A 27,829-nucleotide genomic window follows, 5' to 3' on the forward strand; every position below is an offset into this window, starting at 1 on the left:
ATTGGGATGGCATCTCCTCACTTCATTTCACCACCCGAGATCAAGCTAAGCCTAGAAAGATGCATGCAGCCAGATGTTGGCCAGTGAGAAGGAAGCCTAGATATGCACAGCTCTCTACCTCTATATTAACTTCTGGCTACTCCATCCCTACTTCCTCTATGTTCCTTCCTCCCCTCAGCAAGCAAACACATATATGTAACCTCCTGTGTATACATACACACACCACCACAATATTTCATTCTGAAAATAATTTTATTAATTTACAGTTGTTCAGGAAAGTTCCTGGGTTGCTGTGACCATGATTTGGTCACCACAGAACAAAGGATTAGAGCAGATCAGTGTGTCCACCAGTTCTCTCTCCTCTTTGGGTAGTGAGAGCAGGCAGGGGACATGTGCAAAATGAGAAAATAACCAATTGGTAAGGGTTGGGGCCGGGGAATAGGCACAAACGGAATTCAAACCTGGCTGTCATTCTCAGGCTTGGGTTTAAATAGTTTGTCTTCTCTATAGTCTCCCTCTATTTCCTTCAGTTCCCTGTTACCACAGAGGGCAGATGACAACATGTGGAGAAGCTGGAGTAAGTATCACCAACTGCACAGCAGCTTTGACTTCAGGAGGCTAGGGGTGGTTGTCACACCAGTCCAATCTCCCTGGCTGGGATTCAGCGCCTCACCTAGGGCTGGTTCCCAGTATACTGTCTTAGGGGTTCCCAGTGTACTATCTTAGGGCCCACATTCGAGGCTTATCCAGATAACACAGGAATGATGAGTATTGAATTCCACCGTCCATAGCCAGCTCCTCTTGCCTTTTAGTGAAAGCAAAGGCACAGGCCACTTCACACTTCAGTACCCATGTGATGATCAAGGGATAAGCAGTGGGATCCTCACCGTACAGTCCAGGACCATGAGTCTCACTCCAATTAAGTCTGAACAGACAGGGAAGGAGATGCTGTCCTCCTCTGTGATCCAACAGCTAACACCCCTGGGGAGTTCTTCCACTCTTGCTCTATTTTGCCAGGGACCTAATTAGATATCCTATGAGGTAATGTTCCCTGGAACATTCCCCCTGCCCTGTTTATGGCAGGTCCACGTCCTCTGAAGCGGGAGAAAATTATAAGGTACACGAGGGAAAGAAAGTATCAATCGGAATGATACTGGACTTCCGTTTATTAGGTTTATTGGAACCATCCTCCTGGCTGAAAAGACATTCCTCAGCATCTTTCACAGGACCATAAAATGTCAGGGCCCTGCAAAACCTGAACAAATATTGGGCTCAATAACCAATGCAGAAGTGTCGGGCCCTGGGCAATAGAAGAAAGCAGAATCACTGGCCCCTGCAGCTCTAACCTGTGCTCATGTCCACCTCTGTTTTTACAGGCACTTTCTGTGGAGAATTGGAGAAGAGGATCTGTAAGTGGGAAGACTGTTCCACTGGAATTGATGGTTTTGATGTTAGAGGTGAGGGAGTTCCAAGTTCTGGGGGGAGTGGTCCAAAAGGTGAGAACTAGGCTTATAGATGGCCTGTGAGACATAGAACGAGTAGGACATGAACCATCAGAAAGTAGACGGCTGCCAGCAGCGGCACCCTTGTCCGGGAGTGACAGAGCGAACGCAGGACCCGCTTCCATCCAGCACCACTCCGGGTCTGAAAAGAAAATGTGGAAGTCAGAGAGTCTCACCCTAGAGAGATCTGCCCTGTTTTCCTTCTCCAACCACTGCAGAGAAGAGGTATCCTGAGAAGAAAACTCCTTGGGGCCAGCAGCTTAGTACATCCCAATAGTTTCCTGCAGCCTTTCATACCCTTCCAATCTCAGGCCCATGTTCCTTTTCCTTGACCTCTTGCCCTCAACACAGCCAGCCCGTCTGATAGCACAGTGCCCTTTCTTCACCCTTCTCCCTTCTTACCCTCCGACAACTGCTGCTTGTAAGATCTATTAGTAGCGCCTGCTCCTGGGAGCCACAGGAGCCAATGATAGGAGACCGGGCAGAGTCCCATTCACCATGCTCCAACCTGAATTGAGGAAAAAAAAAAGAGGCATTGGTTCATGGCATGAGAGGCTGATCAGGTGAAATCACCCTGGACATCTTGCCATGGGATGCAGTGTAAGGGACTTGCAGCTCCCATGGCCTCGTCCCCATGCAAGGAGTGAAAGGGTAGACAGGTTTCTTTCAGCAGCAGTAGAGATGGTAATAATTACCAAGAATTGACTGCCTACTGTGTATCAGATGCTGGATCAGGTGTTTTACATACATTTAATTCTCAGGTTTAAGGTTGGTGTTATTATCTTCAAAGTAAGACTTAAAGAAGTAAAAAGTACTTGTCCACAATGGTACAGCCAGTAAGATGTAAAGCCAGAAGTCAAAACCCAGCTGTGTCTCTAAACCTCACGCTCTTTTTTCCTGCTACACCACACCTGGCTCAGAGAAACTCTTTTAATTTTTTCCCTGTTTATTAAAATCTAATAGGCAAAAGAATTCAAGAAAGATTTTTGCGGGGTTTTGACAATTAAACTGAACTGCAGCCTCTATTGCTTTCTGTTTCATTTTTTGCTAATTTGCTTACTTAATACTAGAACTTCTCCATTTAATGAAGAAGCTGTTTTTATCCACTCAACGGTTTCTCACAAAAACAAGAATTGACCCTCAGAATGGGAGAAAATAATAGCAAATGAAACATCTGACAAAGGATTAATTTCCAAAATATACAAACAGCTCATACAACTCAATACCAGAAAAACAAACATCCCAATCAAAAAGTGGGAAAAAGACCTAAACAGACATTTCTCCAAAGAAGACATACAGATAATAAATAAACGCAAGATGCTCAACATCACTCATTATTAGAGAATTTCAAATCAAAACTACAATGAGATATCATCTCACATTGGTCAGAATGGCCCTCATCAAAAGGTCTACAACCAATAAATGCTGGAGAGGATGTGGAGAAAAGGGAGTGCTCTTGCACTGCTGGTGGGGAATGTAAATTGATAGAGCCACTATGGAAGACTGTATGGAGATCCCTTAAAAAACTAGGTATAAAATCACCCTTTGACCCAGCAATCCCACTCCTAGGCATATACCCTGCGGAAACCAAAATTGAAAGAGAAACATGTATCCCATTGCTCATTGCAGCACTATTTAGAATAGCTAGAACACAGAAGCAACCTAGATGTCCATCGACAGATAAATGGATAAAGAAGTTGTGGTACATATATACAATGGAATATTACTCAGCCATAAAAAGGAATGCATTTGAGTCAGTTCTAATGAGGTAGATACCTAGAACCTATTATACTGAGTGAAGTGAGTCAGAAAGAGAAAGATAAATACCATATTCTAACACATATATATGGAGTCTAGAAAAATGGTACTGAAGAATTTATTTACAGGGCAACAATGGAGAAACAGACATAGAGAACAGACTTATGGACATGGGGAGAGGCGAGGAGAGGGGGAGATGTATGGAAAGAGTAACATGGAACTTACATTACCATCTGTAAAAGAGAGAGTCAACAGGAATTTGCTATATGGCTCAGGAAACTCTGTATCAACCTAGAGGGGTGGGATGGGGAGGAGATGGGAGGGAGGTTCAAAAGGGAGGGGATATATGTGTACCTATGGCTGATTCATGTTGAGGTTTGACAGAAAAGAGCAAAATTCTGTAAAGCAATTATCCTTCAATTAAAAAAAAAATCCCATGAGAATTGTATCAAGGTGCTGCAAGTAACACAACACACACCTGATCAATCATTTGCTTAGAGGGATGCACTTCTTAATTGTGTGGGGAGGCTGGAACTCTACTCCTGATGTTTCCTCTACATGAAGGGATGTTGATTAGCCTAAAACCCCTGCATTCTCTTTATAGGGCTCACACTTTTCTCAGGAGTGAAGGAACACTTTAATCTGATTTGTGAGCCTGGAAAGAGAAACTCAATGTGCCCAGCCTAGCTCCATTCTGCCTGATCTCATGAGAGCCCGACTGGCTGCACAGGACCCCTTCTGTGTCTGTTCTTCCATAAGATAAGCTTTTTAGGGGCAGCCTTGATGCAAACAGCATGGTCTGGTACTATGCAGGTCAAGTCTGTCACTGTCTGTAGGCTAGGCTGAGTAAGGATGAGATGTTTGTAAGCACTGATGGGCTGCTTTTAAATGGCAAGTCCACTGAGTTCCATAGGCATTGTGGAGTGTGTGTCAGGTGCTAACAGGACAACAGCAATGCCAGGTCTGGGGAGGCAGCACTCGATTAGCTGCCTCGATATCCATTCTGCATTAGGGCCAAAGAGGGAATTGTGGATGGGCTGAGCTTGGATTACCGTGACTTGTCTTGAACCCACTCTTGCTACAGCACCCATCTCAGGATGAGAACTGCTACTGCTGCTGCTACTGCTGCTGCTGCTGCTGCTAAGTCACTTCTGTCTGACTCTGTGTGATCCCATAGAAGGCAGCCCACCAGGCTCCCCCATCCCTAGGATTCTCCAGGCAAGAACACTGGAGTAGGTTGCCATTTCCTTCTCCAATGTGTGAAAGTGAAAAGTGAAAGTGAAGTTGCTCAGTCGTGTCCGACTCTTAACGACCCCATGGACCGCAGCCTACCAGGCTCCTCCACCCATGGGATTTTCCAGGCAAGAGTACTGCAGTGGGGTGTCATTGCCTTCTCCGCAGGATGAGAACTAGATCCTATTTATTCCCAAGTCTGGTCCTGAAATGCATACAAGTACAATCAAAAAGGGCTTCTCTGGTAGCTCAGCTGTAAAGAATCCACCTGCAATGCAGGAGACCCTCGTTCCACCCCTGGGTTGGGAAGATCCCCTAAAGAAGGGATAGGCTACCCACTTCAGTATTCTTGGGCTTCCCTGGTGGCTCAGATGGTAAATAATCCAAATGCAATATGGGAGAACTGGGTTTGATCCCTGGGTTGGGAAGATCCCCTGGAGAAGGGCATGGCAATCCACTCCAGTGTTCTTGTCTGGAGAATCCCCATGGACAGAGGAGCCTGGTGGGCTGCAGTCCATGAGGTCACAAAGAGTTGGACATGACTGAGCGACTAAGCACACACACACACAGAATCAGAAAGGGTCAGAAATGAAAGGAGGCTGTGTCCCTCGGTCCTTTACCTCCTGATCTGCTCCTCGGCCGTGGCGAGGGCAGCCTCCACAGCCACCCTGTGGTCTCGTTCTTCTTCCAGTAGTTTTCTCAACTCGTTCATCTCCTGTTTAGTGCTGGAGAGCTGCTTCTGGGCCTCAGAAAAGCTTCACGACAAAAGGAAAACAAAAGCATCACTAGATGCAGAACAGAGTTGCAGATATAGGGATTCGAAGTCTTCCTAAGGTTATAAAGCATGGAAATTTATAGAAGGCTGTACAAACACAATGAGTATTTTAAAAGAATGCCTGTCAAAAGATTAAATAAAGCTGCAGGAAATGTCTTAAGAGATTTTAGGGACTTCTGAATATCTCTCATTTGAATATCATAATCTTAGTAAGATGTGTGTGTGTAGGGAGGGTCTGTTTCACAAACTACTCACACTCAATTTGTTATTATAATTGTTACTTTATAATGCTCACATTAATCCTGTGAGGCCAGTAAGATAAGAAGATACATTAAATCCATACAATGGACTCCCATTCTAACTAGATGACCGCCCAAGTGCTGCCTACACAGCGCACACTCCAGGGTTGAGAGATGCTCCCCTACCTTAGCTGTGGCTCGCTCAGTTCTTCAGCATCACCTTTCCTGTGACTGCCATTCTTTTCCTGGGGAGCTCCTGGAGCAACATCTATATTTAGCGGCCCCTGGAAGAAGAATAAATTTAGTAATTCAGTGATGAAACACTCAAGAAATTGTGCTCAGGCAAAATGAGAACTTGCTTAGGCATTGGAGAAAAAAGAGAAATCTTGGAGAGGAATACCTCTATTATCACTCTCTTCAAGTTCAGATTTAGAAGTAAGAATCTTCTGCTCTAATAGATTAATCTCCTACATAAAATTCGTCATTAGACTTTCCTCCAGAATCTCATTCTTGAATCTCTCCTCTCAAAATTTCAAGGCTGGTAACTGACTCTCTCTTGCTTCTAGTGGAGACCCATCTACTTTCCAGAAGCCACTCTGGTCCCTGCCCGATTCAGCCACTCCTCCCGCCCCTCTCCTCTTCCTGCCATGTCCTACTCCCCTCCACGCTCATTCTCAGTCTTCATCCACTTCAACAACCTCCCCTCTCCACGGCTGTCAACAACTCTGTCAATTTTGTTTCTCAGGTCCAAATCTCCCTAAAGCTTTCCTATTACTTGAAGCAAAAAGCCTTCCAAAAGTCTCAATCATCACTGTTTACCACTCACTTTTTTATTTCTATCCCACCAGCTCACTCAATGGACATGAATTTGAGTAAGCTCCGGGAGTTGGTGATGAATAGGGAAGCCTGGTGTGCTGTAGTCCATGGGGTCGCAAAGAGTTGGACACGACTGAGCGACTGAACTGAACTGAACCTCACTGTTGATCTTTTTCCTTCTAATCCATTCACTCTTCAGTTTTTCTTGGACCTTATTCCTCCACTCCTCTTCTCACTGTTTCCATCACACCTATTTGATCTTCAGCCTAAAGACATCGACCTTTTCGAGGCTGTGCTTTATGCTTTATCATCCGTGCTCAATTTCCCAACACTTTCCCCAGCCTCTCACCTTTTCACTCACAGCTTGCAGCTCTTGAACCTGCTTCTCCAGGACTGCACAGTGATTGAAAAGGTCACTGTAGTGCTGCTGGTTCTCACGGAGACTCTGACTGGTGTCACAGAGCTGAATAGAAAGGGTATTTTTCTCTTCCAGCAGTTGAGAGAACTGAAATAGGAGAGATGATAAGCACTAGCCCACAGGACTGTTTCACTAGGAGCAGGCAGTGTGTATGCTTAGTCATATCTGACTCTTTACAACTCTGTAGTCCACCAGGCTCCCTGTCCATGAGATTTTTCAGGCAAGAATACTGGAGCATGTTGCCATTTCCTCCTCCAGGGGATCTTCCTGATCCAGGGATCGAATCTGCATCTCCTGCATCCTGCACTGGCAGGGAGATTCTTTACCACTGAGTCACCTGGGAAGCCCCATGATCAGGCAGAGATATAAGCAAAGGCTGAGCATCCATGGAAAGAATTAGGGTGGTGGCTTGGAGAGGAGACATTCTATGCTGACAGCCCATCTGCTACTACCCGTGCTAGAGCCCAAGAAGCAGTGCTCCTAGTTAGCTGGGACCCAGTTAGTGGAAGCTTTAATATCCCCAAACTATGAACTCCATGAAGGGTCACTGTGTATCCTCAATACCAAGCATATGGCTAGGCTCACAGAAGGTAGATAATTAGTTATTGTTTGCTGAATGATGAATAAGTGAATGATCGACCCTAGGGATGGAGATGTTCTGATTCTTAATCTGGGTGCTGCTTATACAGGTGTCCTTACTTCATGAAAATATACCAGACTGTATTTGTGATTTGTGCACCTTTTGGTGTTTTACCCCACTAAAATATTTACATGAAAAATGTTTCAGTTGCTATTCATTGCAGTTTCAAGTACCATCCTAGAAAGACAAATGCCCAGAGTGATTCACAGTCTAATCTTCAGGAAAGCAAATATAACAAGGTTGAGATAGGATCTAGTTTATAGAAAGAGGAGGTGTTAAGAGCTATGAAGGGCAGAACTTTTTGGAAACAACTGACTAGACTGAAAGAGGAACTGGGTAGGATCTGCTCTGGAGTCCCCCCACCATAGCACCCCCTGAAAACTCCCAGAAAACACCCCCAACGAAGGCTCTGTAATTTTACCAATTCACTGTGACCAACTAACCTACTTGAAAAAATGCAAATTTTAAATGCAAATTTTTTTTAAATTCTGCCAGAGTTAACAGTGTTATCAGTCTCTGATACTTCAATGTTAGTTAGTTGAATTTAACAACATTTAATGAGTGCCTTCTACATAAACCAGGCACTGTATTTTTCATGTACATTACCATATTTGCCCCCAGACTGACCTGCTACTAACACTTTGGGCAAATTACTTAATATCTCTGGGCGTTAATTTCCTAATCTGTGTACAGCCTACTGATCTTTACCATTTTTGAATCACAGATCCCTTGGGGAATGCCTGAGTTTTTGTGACGAGAAACTTACAAACACAAACACATCATTTTGTGCATAATTTTTGGACATTTATATTGATAGTCCTCCTCAAAGCTAATTTTTGGATTCCAGAGTCTAAATGATCACTCAAATTCCTCCTAGCACTAACATAAACTACCTAGCTGGGTTCCTCTGAAGAAGGCAGAACCAGGTGAGGTGCTGCCAGAGAATAATCTGACAAGTCAGAGATAACAGGAGTATAATGATTCATAAGATGGTGAGGGAAGGGAAGCAGGTGATGAAGGAAGAGAAGCCAAAGAATGGATGAGGGGAGAAGACAGATATGAGAAGGCACTGAGAATAATTTTCTTTTTTCTTGCCTCGGCCTTTGCTCTAGGGACCAGATGGCAAAGCAGCTCTTCCCATAGAAAGAGGTCCATCTATTCCAGCATGCTTCCTAGAGTGTCTAGAGCAGCCAGCCTGGGGTTCAGGAAAAAGCAAATTGGCTTAATTCCACAACATTAGATAGACAGTGAGGAAGCTTACAAATGGAGTAGAATGAAGAGCAGACCCCTCACCTCTATTGCTTTGTCTAATCGCATATGCAAGCCTCCTTCCTGAGACTCTTCCCTGCTACACACTAGTGAGAAATACCAGGGAGCTTGCTGGAGGATTTGTGAGGAGTTATGGGGAGATGATGCTGGGTAGGAAGCCTTCCTAAAGTAGTTTGGCTTTTACCATTCTTATTGAATGGGCTTTTCCAAATCACTCCCAAGGGCACTGCAAAGGCAAGGAAAAAGAAATGGCCCTGTGTCTGGTGCTTTAAAGTGAGGGATCCAGGCTCTGAGAAAGGTAAAACTTCTGTCTTCTAATAAAGCTGGAGCCTAAGCTTAAACAGCATCTACTTACCTTCTTGCTTCTAGTCATGGAAACAAGAAATTGAACTTCAGGCTAGCAGGGAACACATACCTTGCTGTTCAGTTGCTGAATTCTTAACTCCTTTTGGTGAATTTCTTTTAAGCTGTCATTGAGCTGAGTCCTAAGATGCTCTGTCTCATAAATTAGGTTTTGTGATCCATTGAGGGAAACTGATGTCTCTGGGGATGCCTGCCAGGATATAAACACTGATGAAACTCTCTCCAAACATTGTGCATACTTAAACCCCTCCCTCCGGAAACCCTGCCCACCTCACAGAAGTCATCAGATGGCTTGCCTAATAGTGGCAGATGAGCACTTAGCTTGCAGGAAGCTAATGTTTCCTCCAAGCAACATTCAGCGTTGGAATTACTCACCTGTCTTTGGTACTGCACTTTGTGGGTCTCAGTCTGTGAAGAAGAAGATCTCAATTCCCTCACAAGGTTCTGCAGATGGCTGAGTTGCTGATCTTTATCTGCGATAGCCATAAGGTATTGCTCCTTCATTCTCCTCTCATGCATTTCCCAGGAATTCTTCTCCATCCTACAGAAAACATGAAATAGGCATGGGCAAATATATACTTGTGAGACAAAGATAAATAACTACATATTCAAAACATCTAATGGGATGTGGAGATGCAGTCGAAAATACATAACCAGAGCGAAATTTATGTTATAAATAGAATTGTGCAGCAAGATGATGAAGAGGAACTTAATAGAACTCTAACTGGCAGGACTGGGGAAGATTTTACAGAAAAGCAGGTGTTTATTTGATCTGAACTCTGAACAATGAGTCAGGTTTCCATAATGGGAAAAGCATTTCAGGTTGAGAACAGAACAAAAAGCACAAGAATGAATATACAAAGTGAGTTTTGGAACTGTTGTAGTACACAGTGTGGAGAGTGGATAGAGCAGGAAATGAAGGTGAAGAGGAAAGAAGTCGGACTCAGAGGGGGCACTGAACACCATACTAAATAAAATTTACTCTGCAAGCAATGGGAAACCACTGTAATTCTTTAGAACAACATCAGGGTTATGAGGATGCCATTGTAGAGTCTGAAGGAGCTGGGTCAAACGCTGGCTCGATTCTACACTAGGCATGAGACCCTGAAAAAAGCTACTTAATCTCTGAGCCTCATTGGTGAAATGGGAATAAATGATCTATTCCTTAGAATTATTGTAATGATTTAATGAGATACTATATGTAACACACCAAACACAGATGAGTAATTCCAACGCTGATTGCCTCTGAGGTAACCACTACCCAGGAAGCATCAGCTTCCTGCAAGCTACATGTCCATCTGCCACTATTAGGCAAACCATCTGATGACTTACTGTGAGGAGGGCAGAGTTCTGGAGGGAAGGATTTACCTATAAACTGCTGCTATTTATTTATTCCCTGAATTTGATCAAGAGGGAGGCCTCTATTTGATTCCAGCTAATTTTCTGCAGAACTAGCAAAGCTGCCTCTGTGTCAGATTCTTTAATTCTACTTCTCGCTACATTATGCCTGAAAAAAAAAAAGGAGGGGGTTGTAAACAAATTTGTGCAGCATCTCTTTACTTTATGACTAGTCTCTATTTTTCCCAATAATGCAAGATTTTGTTTGAACTACATCAGACTTTTTTTGTCTTTTTCTCTAGAAATAAGGTAAAATGGTCCTTTCTTTTCTAAAGGACATAAATCTATTATGAAAGAATCCTGCTGTGTCAAAAGGTGACTTGGATTAGTCAGATTTTTTTTTTTTCAAAAAGCCAGAACAATAAAACTTAGAAAGTAAAATAAATTTTTATTATAAGGCCACTATATGGAAAAGGTACAGAAATCCTCTAATACACTTTCTCTTATATTTGTCTGTGAAAAATGAGAGAGAATAAGAAAGGAGGAATATGAGAGAAAGATCACAGATCTTTTATAAAGCTTCAAATAGCCTTTTTTTTTGAAAGATGGACAAGTAGTTACAGTCTGGAGAGACCCTCAATGGAGAATAGGAGCTAAGGAACAAGCCTGATTACTTAAGAGAACAGCCACAAAAGGGCCATACCTCATTAAACCTTAAGTAAGACAGCACAGGAACCAGAGCAGAATAAGCAAACCAGTAGTTAAAGTAGAAGAAAAAGGTTATTGCATAAATCCAGGCTCTTCTGATTAGCCAAGCCCAGTGCCATAGAAACCTGAATGAGATGTTCCAGCTTTTTCATGTTTGGAAAGCTCGTTTCTCGAAAGTATTTCAAGAGCAAGACAGGGATCCTGTTTTAAAAAGATATTCAGCAAAGAAACTGGTCCTAAAGTCAGTGAATCAAATCTGTGTCTTCATGTCTTCTTCCTTCTAAAGATAAAGTAAAATGTTTTCCTTTCCTTCTTATAATTTACTCACAGCCACTTGATATATAATTTTTATTTCCTTCAAAACTGCTTAAATGTGGAAGGTAAAGAGAGAAAGGCTAACAGAATGGTGAAAATGCAGGGAAAAAAAATCAATAGACCAGAAATCATTTTTTCTCCTTCTTTTTCTCTTCCCTAAGGGTCAACTTTATCAGGAAAGTCTTCTTTCAGAACCTCTGCCAGGAAGTTTCAGAGGAACAAGTGGCTGCAAAAAACAAGTCTTTAGAACCGTGCACCTCTTCTTTGGTTTTTAGTAGCAACTTGACACACTATTCTTTCAGTTCAGTTCAGTTTAGTTCAGTCGCTCAGTCATGTCTGACTCTTTGTGACCTCATGGGCTGTAGCATGCCAGGCCTACCTGTTCAACACCAACTCCTGGAGCCCACCCAAACTCATGTCCATTGAGTCGGTGATGCCATCCAACCACCTCATCCTCTGTCATCCCCTTCTCCTCCTGCCCTCAATCTTTCCCAGCATCAGGGTCTTTTCAAATGAGTCAGCTCTTAGCATCAGGTAGTCAAAGTATTGGAGTTTCAGCTTCAGCATCAGTCCTTCCAATGAACACCCAGGACTGATCTCATTTAGGATGGACTGGTTGGATCTCCTTGCAGTCCAAGGGACTCTCAAAGTTCTTCTGCAACACCACAGTTCAAAAGCATCAACCTCTATAATGGACTGGTTGGACCTCCTTGCAGTCCAAGGGACTCTCAAGAGTCTTCTCCAACACCACAGTTCAAAAGCATCAATTCTTTGGCGCTCAGCTTTCTTTACAGTCCAACTCTCACATCCATACATGACTACTGGAAATACCATAGTCTTGTCTAGATGGACCTTTGTTGGCAAAGTAATGTCTCTGCTTTTTAATGCTGTCTAGGTTGGTCATAACTTTCCTTCCAAGGAGTAAGCGTCTTTTAATTTCATAGCTGCAATCACCATTTGCAGTGATTTTGTAGCCCAAAAAAATAGTCTGTCACCGTTTCCACTGTCTCCCCATCTATTTCCCATGAGGTGATGGGACCAAATGCCATGATCTTCGTTTTCTGAATGTTGAGCTTTAAGCCAACTTTTTCACTCTCCTCTTTCACTTTCATCAAGAGGCTCGTTAGTTCCTCTTCACTTTCTGCCATAAGGGTTGGTGTCATCTGCATATCTGAGGTTATTGATATTTCTCCCAGCAACCTTGATTCCAGCTTGTGCTTCTTCCAGCCCAGCATTTCTCATGATGTACTCTGCATATAGGTTAAATAAGCAGGGTGACAATATACAGCCTTGATGTACTCCTTTTCCTATTTGGAATTAGTCTGTTGTTCCATGTTCAGTTCTAACTGTTGCTTCCTGACCTGCATACAGATATCTCAGAAGGCAGGTCAGGTGTTCGGGTATTTCTATCTCTTTCAGAATTTTCCACAGTTTATTGTGATCCACACAGTCAAAGGCTTTGGCATAGTCAATAAAGCAGAAACAGATGTTTTTCTGGAACTCTCTTGCTTTTACGATGATCCAGTAGATGTTAGCAATTTGATCTCTGGTTCCTCTGCATTTTCTAAACCCAGCTTGAACATCTGGAAGTTCACGGTTCATGTCTTGCTGAAGCCTGGCTTGGAGAATTTTGAGCATTACTTTACTAGCATGTGAGATGAGTGCAATTGTGCGGTAGTTTGAGCATTCTTTGGCATTTCCTTTCTTTTGGATTGGATTGAAAACTGACCTTTTCCAGTCCTGTAGCCACTACTGAGTTTTCCAAATTTGCTGACACATTGAGTGCAGCACTTTCATAGCATCATCTTTTAGGATTTGAAATAGCTCAACTGGAATTCCATCACCTCCACTAGCTTTGTAGTGATGCTTCCTAAGGCCCACTTGACTTCACATTCCAGGATGTCTGGCTCTAGGAGAGTGATCACACCATCGTGATTAACTGGGTCATGAAGATTTTTGTACAGTTCTTCTGTGTATTCTTGCCACCTCTTCTGAATATCTTCTGCTTCTGTCAGGTCCATACTATTTCTGTCCTTTATTGAGCCCATCTTTGCATGAAATGTTCCCTTGGTATCTCTAATTTTCTTGAAGAGATCTCTAGTCTTTCCCATTCTATTGTTTTCCTCTATTTCTTTTTTTTATGATCGCGGAGATCTTATCTCTCCTTGCTATTCTTTGGAACTTTGTATTCAAATGAGTATATCTTTCCTTTTCTCCTTTGCTTTTTGCTTCTCTTCCTTTCACAGCTATTTGTAAGGCCTCCTCAGACAGCCATTTTGCTTTTTTGCATTTCTTTTTCCTGGGGATGGTCTTGATCCCTGTCTCCTGTACAATGTCACAAAACCTCCGTCCATAGTTCATCAGGCACTCTGTCTATCAGATCTAGTCCCTTAAATCTATTTGTCACTTCCACTGTATAATCATAAGGGATTTGATTTAAGTTACCTGAATGGTTTAGTGGTTTTCCCCACTTTCTTAAATTTAAGTCTGAATTTGGCAATAAGGAGTTCATGATCTGAGCCATGGTCTGAGCTCCCGGTCTTGTTTTTGCTGACTGTATAGAGCTTCTCCCTCTTTAGCTGCAAAGAATATAATCAATCTGATTTCGGTGTTGGCCATCTGGTGATGTCCATGTGTAGAGTCTTCTCTTGTGTTGTTGGAAGAGGGTGTTGGCTATGACCAGTGTATTCTCTTAGTAAAACTCTATTAGCCTTTGCCCTGCTTCATTATGTACTCCATGGCCAAATCTGTGAGTTACTCCAGGTGTTTCTTGACTTCCTACTTTTGTATTCCAGTCCCCTATAATGAAAAGGACATCTTTTTTGGGTGTTAGTTCTAAAAGGTCTTGTAGGTCTTCATAGAACCGTTCAACTTTAGGTTTTTCAGCATTACTGGTGGGGCATAGACTTGGGTTACCATGATATTGAATGGTTCACCTTGGAAACGAACAGAGATTATTCTGTCATTTTTGAGATTGCATCTGAGTACCGCATTTTGGACTCTTTTGTTGACTATGATGGCTACTCCATTTCTTCTAAGGGATTCCTGCCCACAGTAGTAGATAAAATGGTCATCTGAGTTAAATTCACCCATTCCAGTCCATTTTAGTTCGCTGATTCCTTTTAGTTATAGGTAATTTGGATATAATATGGGTGACATCAAGGTGATGCACCCTTTTGCTCCCGATCACCTTTGAAGGGCCCTAAATTCAGTGTTCAGCTGAATTGAGATTCTTGATGATGAATTGAGATTCTAAGGGAATAAGCTGGGGCAGCTATTCCCTGTAATTCACCTTCCTTCTGGAGGTTCAATTAAAGAATGAAGAAACAGGAGAAATTTGTATTCCCAGAGAGCAAAAATTCAGTTTTTTACCTTCTCTTCAATCATCTGCTAATTAAAAAAAAAAAAAATGTGTTCTTGTATCATTTGGGAACTTTGTCAACTCCATGGAGTAAGTCTGATATATTTTCACTTATGAGAAAGTCTGCAAATATGTTGAATATGAAAATTTTTTGGATGTAATGTCACTCCATAAAGCTTAAATGACCCAATTCGAAAAAGTGTTTTGTTCCATAAACTTTGCTTAAGGTTTATTTTGACATATCATGTTAGTAAAGTATCTAGGATCTGTGAAGGAACAAATCTTCTCAAATTTACACATTAAGAGCCCTCTTAGGAGAACTTCCTGGTGGTCCAGTGGTTAAGAATCCACCTTGCAATGCATGGGAAATGGGTTTGATCCCTGGCTGGGGAACTAAGATCCCATATGCTACAAGGCAAAGGACCTGATGCAGCCTAATTAATTGATTAATTTAAAAAATGCTAAAGAGCTCTCCTAGGGATGTTACAATAATTATTTTTATTATATTGATATGTGTCATCAGGGTAGCCCCCTGTAAGCTGGATGGGACTCTAGACCCTACCTCATATTCTCTGTATTCACTTGGCTGTGCTGGCCCTGTGGCAGCCGGTGAGACAAAGCAGGTGTTGCTTGATCAGCAGCACTTTCCAACATAGAGATTCTCCTTTCAGTATCAAATCTTGAAAGCTTTGGGTTTGGTTTTACTAAGGTGCACTGCACCGTCTTACTGAACAGTAACAAAGTCCCAACAATGAGGCTGTAAGAACAGGACCTGTCTATATATTGTTAATCACTTATTCTTTACCTTTACTTTTTGGATCAAATCTGAGACACTGAATTAAATGAACCATCAAAAATATCAGTTCCTATCGTATTTTTTTCCTCTAATAGAACACATAGCATTGTTATTCATCTTTAAAAGAAAAGGGCTTGGATTTCTAGATCCAGACGAGATGGAGTAGATGCATTTTTCCTTATTCCTCCCACTGCGTACGTGTATGCTCAGCTGTGTCTGACTCTTTCTGACCCCATGAACTGTAGCACACCAGGTTCCTCTTTCCATGGGATTTTCCAGGCAAGAAAACTGGAGTGGGTAGCCATTTCCTGCTCCAGGGGATCTTCCTGACCTGGAAATTAAACCTGAGTCTCTTGCCTCTCCTGCATTAGCAGGTAGATTCTTTACCACCACGCCACCTGGGAAAGCCTACATTTCTCCCACTAAGTATTGATAAAAAAACCTTCCTCCAGCAGTAAATTGGCAGTGTCCCTCTTTCCCTCTTGGCATGGTGCTAGTGGAAGCCTACTAAAGATTTAAAGAAGATTGATCATTAAAACTTATAAGACTCCGAAATGTTCAGGAACAACAGAAAATCACTCATCATACTAAAAAACAGGTAAATCACAATTTGATTGAGAAAACAAAATTAACAGATTACAAGACCCAAGATGACACAGATATTGGAAACATATATACAGAATTATAGAAGGATTTTAAAGTGGCCATCATATAAATGCTTCAAAAAGTAATAACTAACACACTGGAAATAAATGAAAACAGAGAAAGCCTCAGCAAAGAAATAGAAGATATAAAGAAGACCTAAATGGAAATTTTAGAATGAAAAAATATCAAAATAGCCAAAATAAAAATCTAACTCAGTGAACTCAAGAGCAGAATAGAAGCGATGAAGGAAAAAAGAATCGATGAACCTGAAGATAGAACAATAACAATTATTGCATCTGAATAACAAGAAAGATAAGCAATAAACTGGTTTCATCAAAATTAAAAAGACCTTCTCAATGGAAAGAAGAAAAAAATAAACTGCAGACTGGAAGAAAACATTTGCAGGTCACATAGCTGACAAAACATCTGTATCTGGAATAAAAAGCAAACAAAAAGGCTCTCAAAACTCAACAGTAAAAATTAATGACACAATTAGAAAACAGAAAAAACACAAATATTTCATCAAAAAGGATATATAATGTCAAATAAGCACATAAAAAATGTTCAACATTAGTAGCCATTATGCAAATTAAAACCACAATGGAACAGCATTACATACCTATTAAAAACTAAAATACAGTTACAATATCAAATGCTGATGAAGCTACAGCATTTGATATTGAAACTGGATCACTCATATATTGTTGTAAAATAATACAGTCATTCTGGAATGTAGTTTTCTAGCTTCTTTAAAAACTAAACATACTTATTATATGACCTAGCATTTGCACTCCTGGGCAGTTATCTCAGAGAAATTAAAACTTACTGTCCATATGAAAGTCTATACACAAGTGTTTACAGCAGGTTTATTTATAGTAGCTAAAAATTAGAAACAACACAAGAGCTTCAATGGATGAACGGTTAAAGCAGTACATTCATACCATGAAATACTGTTCATCAATAAGAAGAATGAAGTATCAACACATGCAAAGATGTTATGGATGTTAAGGGCATTATACATAAGTAAAGCTAATTTAGAAAGGTTACATACTAAAAAATCCTCAGAATGAGACAAAATGAGATGGAGAAACAGATAAGTGGTTGCCAGAAGTTACGGATGTGGAGATGGGAGGAACAGGAAGAATGACTATAAAGTAATAGCACAAGGGACGTATTCGTGATGATGGGCCAGTTGTATATCTTGTTGCAGTGGTGGTTGCATGACTCCACACATATGATAAAGTTGCACAGAACTATACACATACTTGAGTGAAAGTCTAACTGGTGAAACCTGCATAAGGTCTTTGAATTGTACCAATGACTATTTCCTGGTTTTGAAATAGAATTATAGTGATGTAAGATATTACCACTGGAGGAAACTGGATGAAGAGTACATGAAAGGTCTTTGTACTATTTTTTTTGCAACTCTCTACAAATCTATAGTTATTTCATAATAATAAAAGAAAAAACCAAAAGGATCACAACAAACTGTGGAAAATTCTTAAGAAGATGGGAATACTAGACCACCTTACCTGTCTCTTAAAAAACCTGTATGCAGGTCAAGAAGCAACAGAACATGTATGACAAAACCCACTGCAATGGTGTGAAGTAATCAGCCTCCAACTAATAAAAATAAATGAAAAAAAAAAAGAAGCAACAGAACTGGACATGGAAAAAGAGACTAGTTCAAAATTGGGAAAGGAGTATCACAAGGCTATATATTGTCACCCTGCTTATTTAACTTATATGCAGAGTACATCATTTAAAATAATAGGCTGTAGGCTGAATCACAAGCTGGAATCAAGATTGCTGTGGAAAATATCAGCAAACTCAGATATGCTGATGATACCACTCTACTGGCAGAAAGTGAAGAGGAACTAAGGAGCCTCTCGATAAGGATGAAAGAGGAGAGTAAAAAAGGTGGCTTAAAGTTCAACATTCAAAAAACTAAGATCATGGCATTGGTCCCATCACTTCATGGCAAACAGAAGGGGGAGAAGTGGAAACAGTGACAGATTTTCTTTTCTTGGGCTCCAGAATCACTGTAGACAGTGACTGCAGCGACGAAATTAAAAGACGCTTGCTTCTTGGAAGGAAAGCTATGACAAACCTAGAAAGCATATTCAAAAGCAGAGACATCACTTTGTCAACAAAGGTCTATATAGTCAAAGCTATGGTTTTTCCAGTAGTCCTCTGAGAGTTGGACCATAAAGAAAGTTGAGTGCCAAAGAATGATGCTTTTGAATCGTGGTGCTGGAGAAGACTCCTGAGAGTCCCTTGGACTGCAAGGAGATCAAACCAGTCAATCCTAAAGGAACTCAGTCCTGAATATTCATTGGAAGGACTGATGCTGAAGCTGAAGCTCCAATACTTTGGCCACCTGATGTGAAGAGCCTACTCATTGGAAAAGATCCTAATGCTGGGAAAGATTGAGGGCAGGAGAACAGGGCAACAGAAGATGAGATAGTTAGATGGCATTACCAACTCAATGGACATGAGTTTGAGCAAAGTCTGGGAGATGGTGGACAGAGAAGCCTGGCATGCTACAGTCCATGGGGTCACAAAGAGTCAGACATGACTTCCTAACTGAACAACAACAGAAAGGGTTATAAAGCAGAGATTACTATACCTGAGCTGATGCAGCTCATGCTGCCAGGAGACATTTTCCTGCTTGAGCTCTTCTTGTATAATCTGAAATGTTTTTGTCTTATCTTGATACTCCTGAAGTTGAGCCTTCAGTGGACGTAACTCAGTGATTTCTTGGTTAATCTGTAAATATTGCTGCTGCAGATTCTTCAACTCCTTCAGCTTTAACCAAAAGGAAAGTAAAAGGGTGATTTATCACATTTCATCCACTTAGCTAGCTCCCTGCTAAGTCATTCAACATCACAATAGACTACTAACACCTAACAATTCACTGACATAATTGCAGCATGAATCCCTAATGTAGTGAAATACATGCAGCCAGGCTGGTGGGAATCTCCCCATGGAGCGCCCATGAAGGCAGCAGAGCCCAACAACTGCAACTTCAACGCCAGTCCCCTGACCCTGAGGGCCTAAGCTGATTTTAGATTTACAACTCTGGAGATGAGATAGACAAAGGACTTATAGCTGCTTGGGGATGGCAACTCCCTAAGACAAGAAGTACAAAGATAGACTGGCTTCCTATTTAACCACGTGCCCTGGCTAGGCTTCTAAACTCTGGTTCATGAATATCAACCTTAATTCTACCATAGCTGATGTTGATTATAAAGAAGGCAGTGATATCAAGGCCCAGTGCTTAAGAACAGTTAGAATTTGGAGTTAGTTATCCTGCCCACATAGTGTGTGCTCCTATGCATGTTTCACATACTCTTTAAGCCTTAATATCCTCCACCTATAAAATGAAGATAATTAAAGTACCTCTTATAAAGATTATGAGAATTTGACAAGAAAATTAATACGCTCCACATATAAAAGTCAGTGGCGGTGTTGATGAAGATGAACTTGCCTTTAAATATCAAACCTGCCTATCTATTACATTCCAGATATATCTTCTAACTCTTTACCCCCAATATTCATTAAAAGCTTGGCAGTAAGAAATAATGTGAGGATGTCAGGGCAAAGAGGGGAGCCCTAAATACATATCTCTTTCACCCATCTGGAAATATCACTAAAGCTACAATAAAGGTATTTTATAAGCATAAAACACAAGAACAAGAACAACAAGAGAGGAGGCAGTAGCAATGAAATTAATTTTGGAAGCTAAAAAGTAGATGCATAAATGGTAACTGATTTAACAGATCTGGGAATGGCAAGTCTTAAGATGGCAGTTGGGAAAGTCAAGAACCAACAGAACTTACTCGGCAGATTCTCCAAAAGGCTTAGGAATTAATAATAGCACCAGGTACTTCTGGGAAAGATAGTGATGGGAGTAGCAAGGAGGTGATAGCTGAAATAAGGAGGATCAGATGAAAGATGCTTAAGAACAACAACATCCCTAAATACACTCCCAATTTCATACTTTTTGTTACTCTGACAGACAAGAAGAATTTGATCCTTTAGAGAAGGTTGAAGGAGTGTCTCTGGACTATGGAACAGCTGAAGATAAAGGTACTGCTCCAGCACCAGGGTGATCAGTTGAATGCATGCTTTCTGAATATTAGAAGACTTTTCTCATACTCAGCTCAAAGAGTTCTGGCACAGAGGCCTTTACCATCCATGCAGAAAACGGAGAAGTCTTCTCTGGAAAATCTGACTAACCCAAGAGGAACTAAAGATATTAACACATGGGACTGCCCTCAAAAAGCTCAGCAAGATAACCATGAGCTGAAAATCAGTTGGTAAGTCCCACCCACAAGCATTTCTTAGACTCCACCTTTGAACATGAAGAATAAACCACTGATTAACCCTTCCCTGGAGAACAGCTAACATTAGGCAGAGATGAAAAACTGGAAGAAAAGTAATTCAGAAGAGATTAACAGAAGAAAGCATGTCATGTACTCAAAGATTTAAGAGAATATTGGAAATCAGAAGCATTATAGCAGAAAATTTAAAACTATAAAGAAAAACTCACAAGAAAATTTCAAAGAACAAATCTGCCCCCAATCTACCTGCAGAGATCAATTAAGAACATATATCTACGAGACCAAAAAAAAAAAAAAATCCTTAGAAATCAGGAACATGATAACAAAAATGAAAACTTCAATACAGGATTCATAAGACAGAGGTAAGAAAAGTCTTCCCAAAATAAAAAGGATAGAAAAGGTAAGAAAATTATAGAACCAACCCAGAAGGCCCTACACCTAAGTAACAGAATTTCACAGAGGAGAAAAAGGCAGTAGAGAAAAAGGACCAGGGAAAGTGGTAAAACAGAATTCAAAGAAATTTCTCAAAATTGGTGAACTTCTTAGATTCTTAGACTTCTTAGATTCAAAGGGCTAGACAGATGATGAATAAAAATAGACTCACACAAAACACATTATTGTGAAACATCAGAACATACTGGACTGAAAGATTCTACATGTAGTTAACGGTTGAACAACATAAGGGTGGGGGTACCCACCCTCCGTGAAGCTGAAAATCCGTGTGTACTTTATTGTCAGTCCCTCATTTATCTTCTATATCTGTTGTTCCACAACCACAGAGTCAATCAACTGCTGATCCTAGAGTACTGTAGTATTTATTACTGAAGAAAACCCATGTATAAGTGAATCCATGCATTTTAAAGCCATGCTGTTCAAGGTCCAACTGTATTTCTAGAGAGAGAGAGAGACATGAGGGAGAGGGAGAAAGCTAGAGATAGAACTAGATAAACAGTGAGAGAACCAGATCACATAAAAAGGATCAAGGATCAGAATCTTTGGACTCCTGAACCACAATGTAAGCTAAAAGGGAATAGAACAATGTCTTCACAGTTTTGAAAAGAAATCATTTCAGCCTAGAATTCTGTACTCCACCAAACTATCGGAAATGATAAGACATTTCCCTGTATCTTTTCTCGGAGAGTTATTGATTTATTCCAACAGAATGATGGCACAAAACCAAGATGAGGAAAACATAGAATACAAGAAACAGGAGATCTAACACAGGAGAGAAAAGGAGGGAGATATTCTAGAAAGAAAATTATGTCCTAGGAATAACATAGGGCAACTGATTCACATAAGAGCAAAAAAGAGACTTCAAGAGAATTTTCTTCCTAAAGACAAAACATACAGGAATAAACATCTTGAAAAATTTGGATAAATGACAGTAAATCTGGGGATAAATTACATTGATAAGTACAAAGAAAACTCAGTAACAACAAAAACACAGTTATTCATTCCAGGAAAAACAAAGGTGACAAGGAAAATAAAAGTAATACATAGGTTGGGAGGTGCTTGTGCCCAATTGTGTCAGATTCTTTGCAACTCTTTGCAAATCCAGTATTGCAACTTGAATACTGGAGTGGGTGGCCATTTTCTTCTCCAGGGGATCTTCCCAACCCAGGGATCAAACCCATGTCTCTTGCATTGCAGGCAGATTCTTTACCTGCTGAGCCATTGGGGAAGTCCCTCACATCCCCTGCTTCTCTTGAATTGGCAGGTGGATTCTTTACCACTGAGCCAGATGGGAAGCCCCTCATATCTTTAAATGCTACCTCAAATCATTTTCAGACTGAAGTGCACACACGAATGAAAAGGCACTTCTAGAGATTTGCTCTCCAGCCTTTAGGCAGTAACTGCCTAAGTGCTTCATTTAACTATGGGAAAGTCCTAAGGAAGTTTGAGTGATGAAAACTCCAAAATGTTTCCAGAGTTGTCTGTTACGCCCTAGTAGAATCCCCTGGGTTATTAACTCCTTGCCACTTAGACCTTCAGACTTTATTTGGGAAACTTCCCTTTGATTAACTATGGAAAGAAGAGGACCAAAGTAACCTGAACTCCTTTCAAACTGAGCTCCTCCCTTGGGTGGTCCTGAGAGAAAGGAAGTCTAGTCTAGGCAGAGGTGACAATTTGCTGGCCTGGGCTGAATATTTAAACTGACAGTGATTGAAATGTTATCATACATGCAGCCAGTGGTTGAGAGACTAGAAATTTCAATGCTCATGAGACAGAGTGAGAACAAGATGCGTGGAAAAGAAGAGACGATGGAGTTAACAATAATTCAGTAAGTATGCAGAAAGGCCTCAGCAGACTGGCAGAGCCTGTATGCAATATCACTGAGTCAGACTGTCAGGCCTTCATGTGATTTATAACCCTGCTTAGGCTTTATGATTCAGTCATGGCAGATATAAAAGCCTCAGTCTCAAAAGTTCCTATAATCTCCCTACATGCCAATTTCACAAAATAGAGAAAACAGTATTTTCTCTATTTTGTAACAACCTATTTCTCTATTATCAGTAACAACCACACTGATAGAGAATATCCACCACAATTGTTGATTATCTACCATATGATTAACTACCCTTCTGCTAAAACCATGTGAAATACAAACAAGTATAAGACATTACATTTACCAGGAGTTTGAAATTTAAATGGTGCAATAAGAAAAATAAGGGTATAGAAATTTTACACACACAAACACACACACCCATATTATATATCAAGGCAACATGGGACAAAAGAAAAGAGAAGCATAAGGGAAGTATAGACAGAAGGTAATAGACAATCAAGTGATCTGGAAATGTGACCAGAGGATCTAAGCTCTGGAGCAACCTTTAAAGAGTAGGAATATTTGCCCCAAAAAGGAAAATGGAGAGGACATTTTTGTTCAGAGGACAGTAATGTGGGTAAGTAGACCAGTTTGTGGGTGAGTAGATCAGATGGCTGACATTAAGAGTAGGAGTAGGGAAGCAGTAAAAGGGGATGCTGGAAAGACAGGCAGATACAAACAATAGGGTCTTAAAACCAGACCAAGAGGTTTGAATCCTAAGCATATTTTAGAGATAGAATAATTTTTAAAGGTTACTGAACAATGCAGTAATAAGAGAGTAGTTTCAGAAAAATGTATTCAGCAATGAGGGATGACAACTGGGAGCACCAATATTATAGCCATTTAGGGTAAAGTGTTAAAAATTTATCCTAAGGTGTTGATGATGGAAAGGAAAAAGAAATATTTGAGGCACACTATGAATAAAGAAATGATAGACCCTAGATAGGCTCAATGCAGGAATATAGCCAATATTTTGTAACAACTGTAAATCAAAAGTAACCTTTAAGAATTGTACAAAAATTTTTAAAAAAGAAATGATAGACTTTGATGATTAAATGAAATAAAATCATAGACAGTTACGAGCCTTAGGAAACGGAAGTACATTACTATGATTTATATGGAAATTAAAACACACTGGCTTTACAGCACAGGGAACTATAGTCAATATCTTGTAATAACCTATAATGAAAAATAATTTCAAAAATAATATATGTGTATATATATAACTAAATCACCTTGCTGTGCACCTAAAACATTGTAAGTCAACTGTACTTCAATAAATATATATATTAAGAAAAAAACAAATAAATAAAAAATGCTTTGGCTTGTAAATACCCAGCAGACAAAAAGGTATTAATAGAACAGGGGTTAAGAGATAGAAAGTTTAGCCCCGAGTATTTATAATAGCTAAAAATAGTAAAGCAACTCATTGACTAAAACATAGCTAATTCAGAATCCATTCTAACAGCTTTCAGGAAAAAAATTTTGACCTAGAAGATAATCAACACCTAGATAAGTCAGCAGTCCCCAACCTATTTGGCGCAAGGGACCAGTTTCATGGAAGACAGTTTTCCACGACTGGGGGTGGGGTGGGGTGGGGGTGGTTTGGGGATGATTCAAGCACATTACTTTTATTGTGCACTTTATTTCTAATCTCATGCCACTGCTAATCTGACAGGAGATACTGGTCTGCATCTGGAGGCTGGGGACCTCTGCTATAAATTATATGTGAGGTATATATGGTTCTGAAGAAAACTTTTTGAATTTGCATTCTGAAAACAATGACAAAAGGTTAAGTTTCTAGAACAAAGTAATCTAAACTGAAACAATTTTAAAAATAAAAAGAAATATGTCTAAACTGTATTAATGTCAAAACTAGCTGAAAAGGGAGGTTCAGATTACAAAAAGGAAAAAAGATTGTTTATAAATATTCAGTATTAAATGTAATATGAAGGAACACATTACCTACCAAGAAAAAAGATCTGCATAAGACTTTACAGTTCAGGAGAAATGATTTTTTCCCCCTGGGCTAATCTTAAAAACTAGAATTTTCATATTCTGGATTTAAAAGTAGAAAATTTAGCCTTTTGAAGTTCAAGTTATGGCCCATTTGAGTATATGGCCTAGACAGAGTTAAGAAACTGTCATGAAAGTGAAAAGAATAATGTCACAAAGTAGAATCCTGACAGCCTGGCTGGGCTCATATAGTTCCAGTTTTGCCTCTAAATTTTGATGATCTGCAAGTTTTCAGGAAAAAAAAAAAGACCTGGATTAAACTATGGGACCCTCTCTTAAAAGCAGTAAAAATTTAACACTGGAGATCTTCCTTATCTTTCTCTAAGATTAAAAAAAAAATGTTGGATATATAAAGGGAAGTGGGAAAAATGGTTCAGTCTCAAATAAAGCTTTACTAAACAGTCATGTAAAATTATTTAAATTAATCCCTTTTACATTTAACTTTTTTTTTTTTTTTTTACAAATTAGGGTTGTGTTTAGATAAGTACAAAATAAGCTGAGTCCTCTTTACCCTTAATTCTACCACACTTTACTAAACTATCAGTGTAACATGGCACTTAAGTGATCCCAATACTTTCATTCAATTAAACTACCACAAATTCTGGAAACATCTGTGTGTGTGTGTGTGTGTATGTATAAAATATATAAAATAGCTCTCTATCTCTTAGTCCTTTTGTGACCAATGGTGAGTTCTGTGCAAAGGAAATCTGTAATTTTTTTAAAACAGCAATGGCAGATTTAACGTAATTTAAATAATGTTTCTCTAAGACCAAAAACAATCTGTGGGGTGTATGAGATCATCCCAGAATGCCAAGTTAAAATGAATAAAATTTTTTTACCATTTTCTGTAAAATTGAAAATCAATTTAAAGAAAGTTTCAAAAACTCTTAGAAGAAGATTGGAAAGAAAAAACTAAACACTCACTAGTCGGTCCCGGTCATTTTGGAGTGATGACATAGCTTTTTTTAAACTCTGTACTTCAGCAGGGCTGGTTGCAGGTGGGGCTGCAGACCTCTGCCTCCCATCCTCTGACTTGCGGAATCTCTCCAGTTCACTCAACAGGCGATCTCTCTCATTCTGCAGGCTGGCCATAGCCTTGGAAAAGGACTGCACTTGGTTGTAAGAATCTTCCAGTTGTGAGGACAAGTGAAGCAGTTGCTCATCTTTGGACAGAAGCTGCTGGTTAAGTTTCTCAAGGTGGGGCAAGCTGTTATCCTCAGTGGAAATCACTGGAAATGCAGCTTTAGAAACAAGAACATCTCTTTCCCTGCTTACGAGGCCCTGTTCTCTCAGCTGTGCCAACTCCTTCAGACTGGCCTCATATTTCCTTTTTAGTTCCTCAAGTTCCTCATGGGCCTGATCTCTACTGTTTTGTAGGGAACTCATTGACTTTCCAAAAGACTGGATTTGTGCTGTGAGATCTTTATTTTCTTTGGTGACCACGAGTAACTTCTGTTCCATCTCCACCAGATCTCTTGCTAGCTCCGCCACCCTCTCTTCTGCTGTTTCAGTTTCATTGCGCATTATCCCTGCATCATGATGAAGGTGCTTCAATTCTTTCTTCAGTTTGTCTTCAATTTCACCTACCTTCTTGGCAGCTTCCTTCTGAACATGAACCAAATCCTCTTCCAGTTCTATAACTCTCTTCTGAGAGGAAGAAAGGACAGAACTTAACTTCTGCACCTCTTCTTCTTTGGCTTTTAATTGGGCCTGAAATATTCCTAGAGTACCTTCTTCTTGCAAGGCTGTCAACTGTTTCTTTAATTGCGATAGAGAGACTTTCAAGCTCTCAGTCTCTTTAGCTAAATCTTGTTTTTCCTCCTGGAGGGCAAGAGAGGACCTCTGCAACTCCCCCCTTGCTTCCTCAGACTCCTTGAGCTTTGCTTCTAATTTAGCATATTCACCTTGCAGCTCCTTGGTCTGCTGAAGCTGAGCTTCAAGGAGCTGCTTTTGCTGACAGTCTTTCTTCGATAACACTTGGTTCAGGTCTTCTCTATACTGGATCAGCTCTGCATTGAGCTTGGCATTCTCAGAATTAAGGTCATCCATATGACTTCTCAAGGATCGGATTTCTTCCTTCAGCTTATTATTCTCAGTAGCAGCATCTTGAATGAGTTGGTCCTTTTCCAAGATCACAGAGAGATGTCGTTCTTCCAGCTGTTGGTAGTCACTGACTATGCGGTCTCGGTCATCCTGGAGAGAAGACATGGATTTAACGAAGGAATTCAACTGAGCCTTCTGCTGCACGTTCTCCTTTTTCATGTTTTTCAGTGTTTCCATAAGCTGATTGGTTCTGTCAACAGCTTTTTTGTTCTCCTCTTCTAAGACAGTGTTCTCCTCTTCCTCCTGGGACAGCAGATTTTCCAGTTCTTTAATTTCTTTATCATGCTGCTGATGCAGTTCAGCCACAGCCACTTGGACTGCCTGTTCCTTGGCAGAAAGCAGGCTTATAATCTTTTGCTCCTTCATGTTTATTTCTTCATGCAGCCTACTGGTCAGTTGCCTGGAGGCCTGAAGATCAGTCTCCAGCTGCTCATAACTGAACTTACAATTCTGGATATCAGCTTCTTTCTGTTTTATGATCCCTTCCAAATTTTCTTTATTTTCCTTAAATTTTTCTAGAGAGTTATTTAAATCAGTTGACTGGTCTCTGAGAATCTTCAGTTCTGATTCCAACTTAGCTAAATCATCCTGAGAACTACGGTATAGATTTTGAGTCTCTTCGAGCTGGGACAAAAGTTCTTTGTTTTCTCCTTGCAGAGTATCACAGACCTTCTGCTGAATCTGGACCTCTGTCTGAGCTTTGGACTCCCACATCTGTTTGTCATGCTCAAGCCTAGAAAAAAAGAAGGTCATTAATTACAGATTTCAATGGAAAAGTACTTGATGCCTAAGAAACAAAACAGGTACTCAGATCTACAAATCAATAAACATTTATAATGGAAGGTGTTTCTAATAAAGAGGT

The 27,829-nt window shown here is 40.3% G+C and overlaps 1 protein-coding gene across 5 annotated transcripts in view; it reads right to left on the reverse strand.

The window, feature by feature from the left end:
• Positions 1 to 233: 233 nt before the first annotated feature.
• The window catches only part of GOLGB1 (golgin B1), a 75,379-nt gene continuing 47,783 nt past the window's right edge, over positions 234 to 27,829 (reverse strand). For all 5 annotated transcript variants that reach the window (XM_065943442.1, XM_065943441.1, XM_065943440.1 and 2 more), the window contains 9 exons: positions 25,789 to 27,700; positions 18,806 to 18,984; positions 9,389 to 9,554; positions 9,066 to 9,203; positions 6,673 to 6,828; positions 5,694 to 5,791; positions 5,114 to 5,248; positions 1,905 to 2,010; positions 234 to 1,644 (listed from right to left, as the gene is read on the reverse strand). In XM_065943442.1, coding sequence (XP_065799514.1) covers positions 1,510 to 1,644; positions 1,905 to 2,010; positions 5,114 to 5,248; positions 5,694 to 5,791; positions 6,673 to 6,828; positions 9,066 to 9,203; positions 9,389 to 9,554; positions 18,806 to 18,984; positions 25,789 to 27,700 — 3,025 coding nt within the window. In that variant the 3' untranslated portion in view covers positions 234 to 1,509. The remainder of the gene's footprint in view (positions 1,645 to 1,904; positions 2,011 to 5,113; positions 5,249 to 5,693; positions 5,792 to 6,672; positions 6,829 to 9,065; positions 9,204 to 9,388; positions 9,555 to 18,805; positions 18,985 to 25,788; positions 27,701 to 27,829) is intronic.

This window comes from Muntiacus reevesi, chromosome 8, assembly GCF_963930625.1.
Source record: "Muntiacus reevesi chromosome 8, mMunRee1.1, whole genome shotgun sequence".
Classification (NCBI taxonomy): domain Eukaryota; kingdom Metazoa; phylum Chordata; class Mammalia; order Artiodactyla; family Cervidae; genus Muntiacus; species Muntiacus reevesi.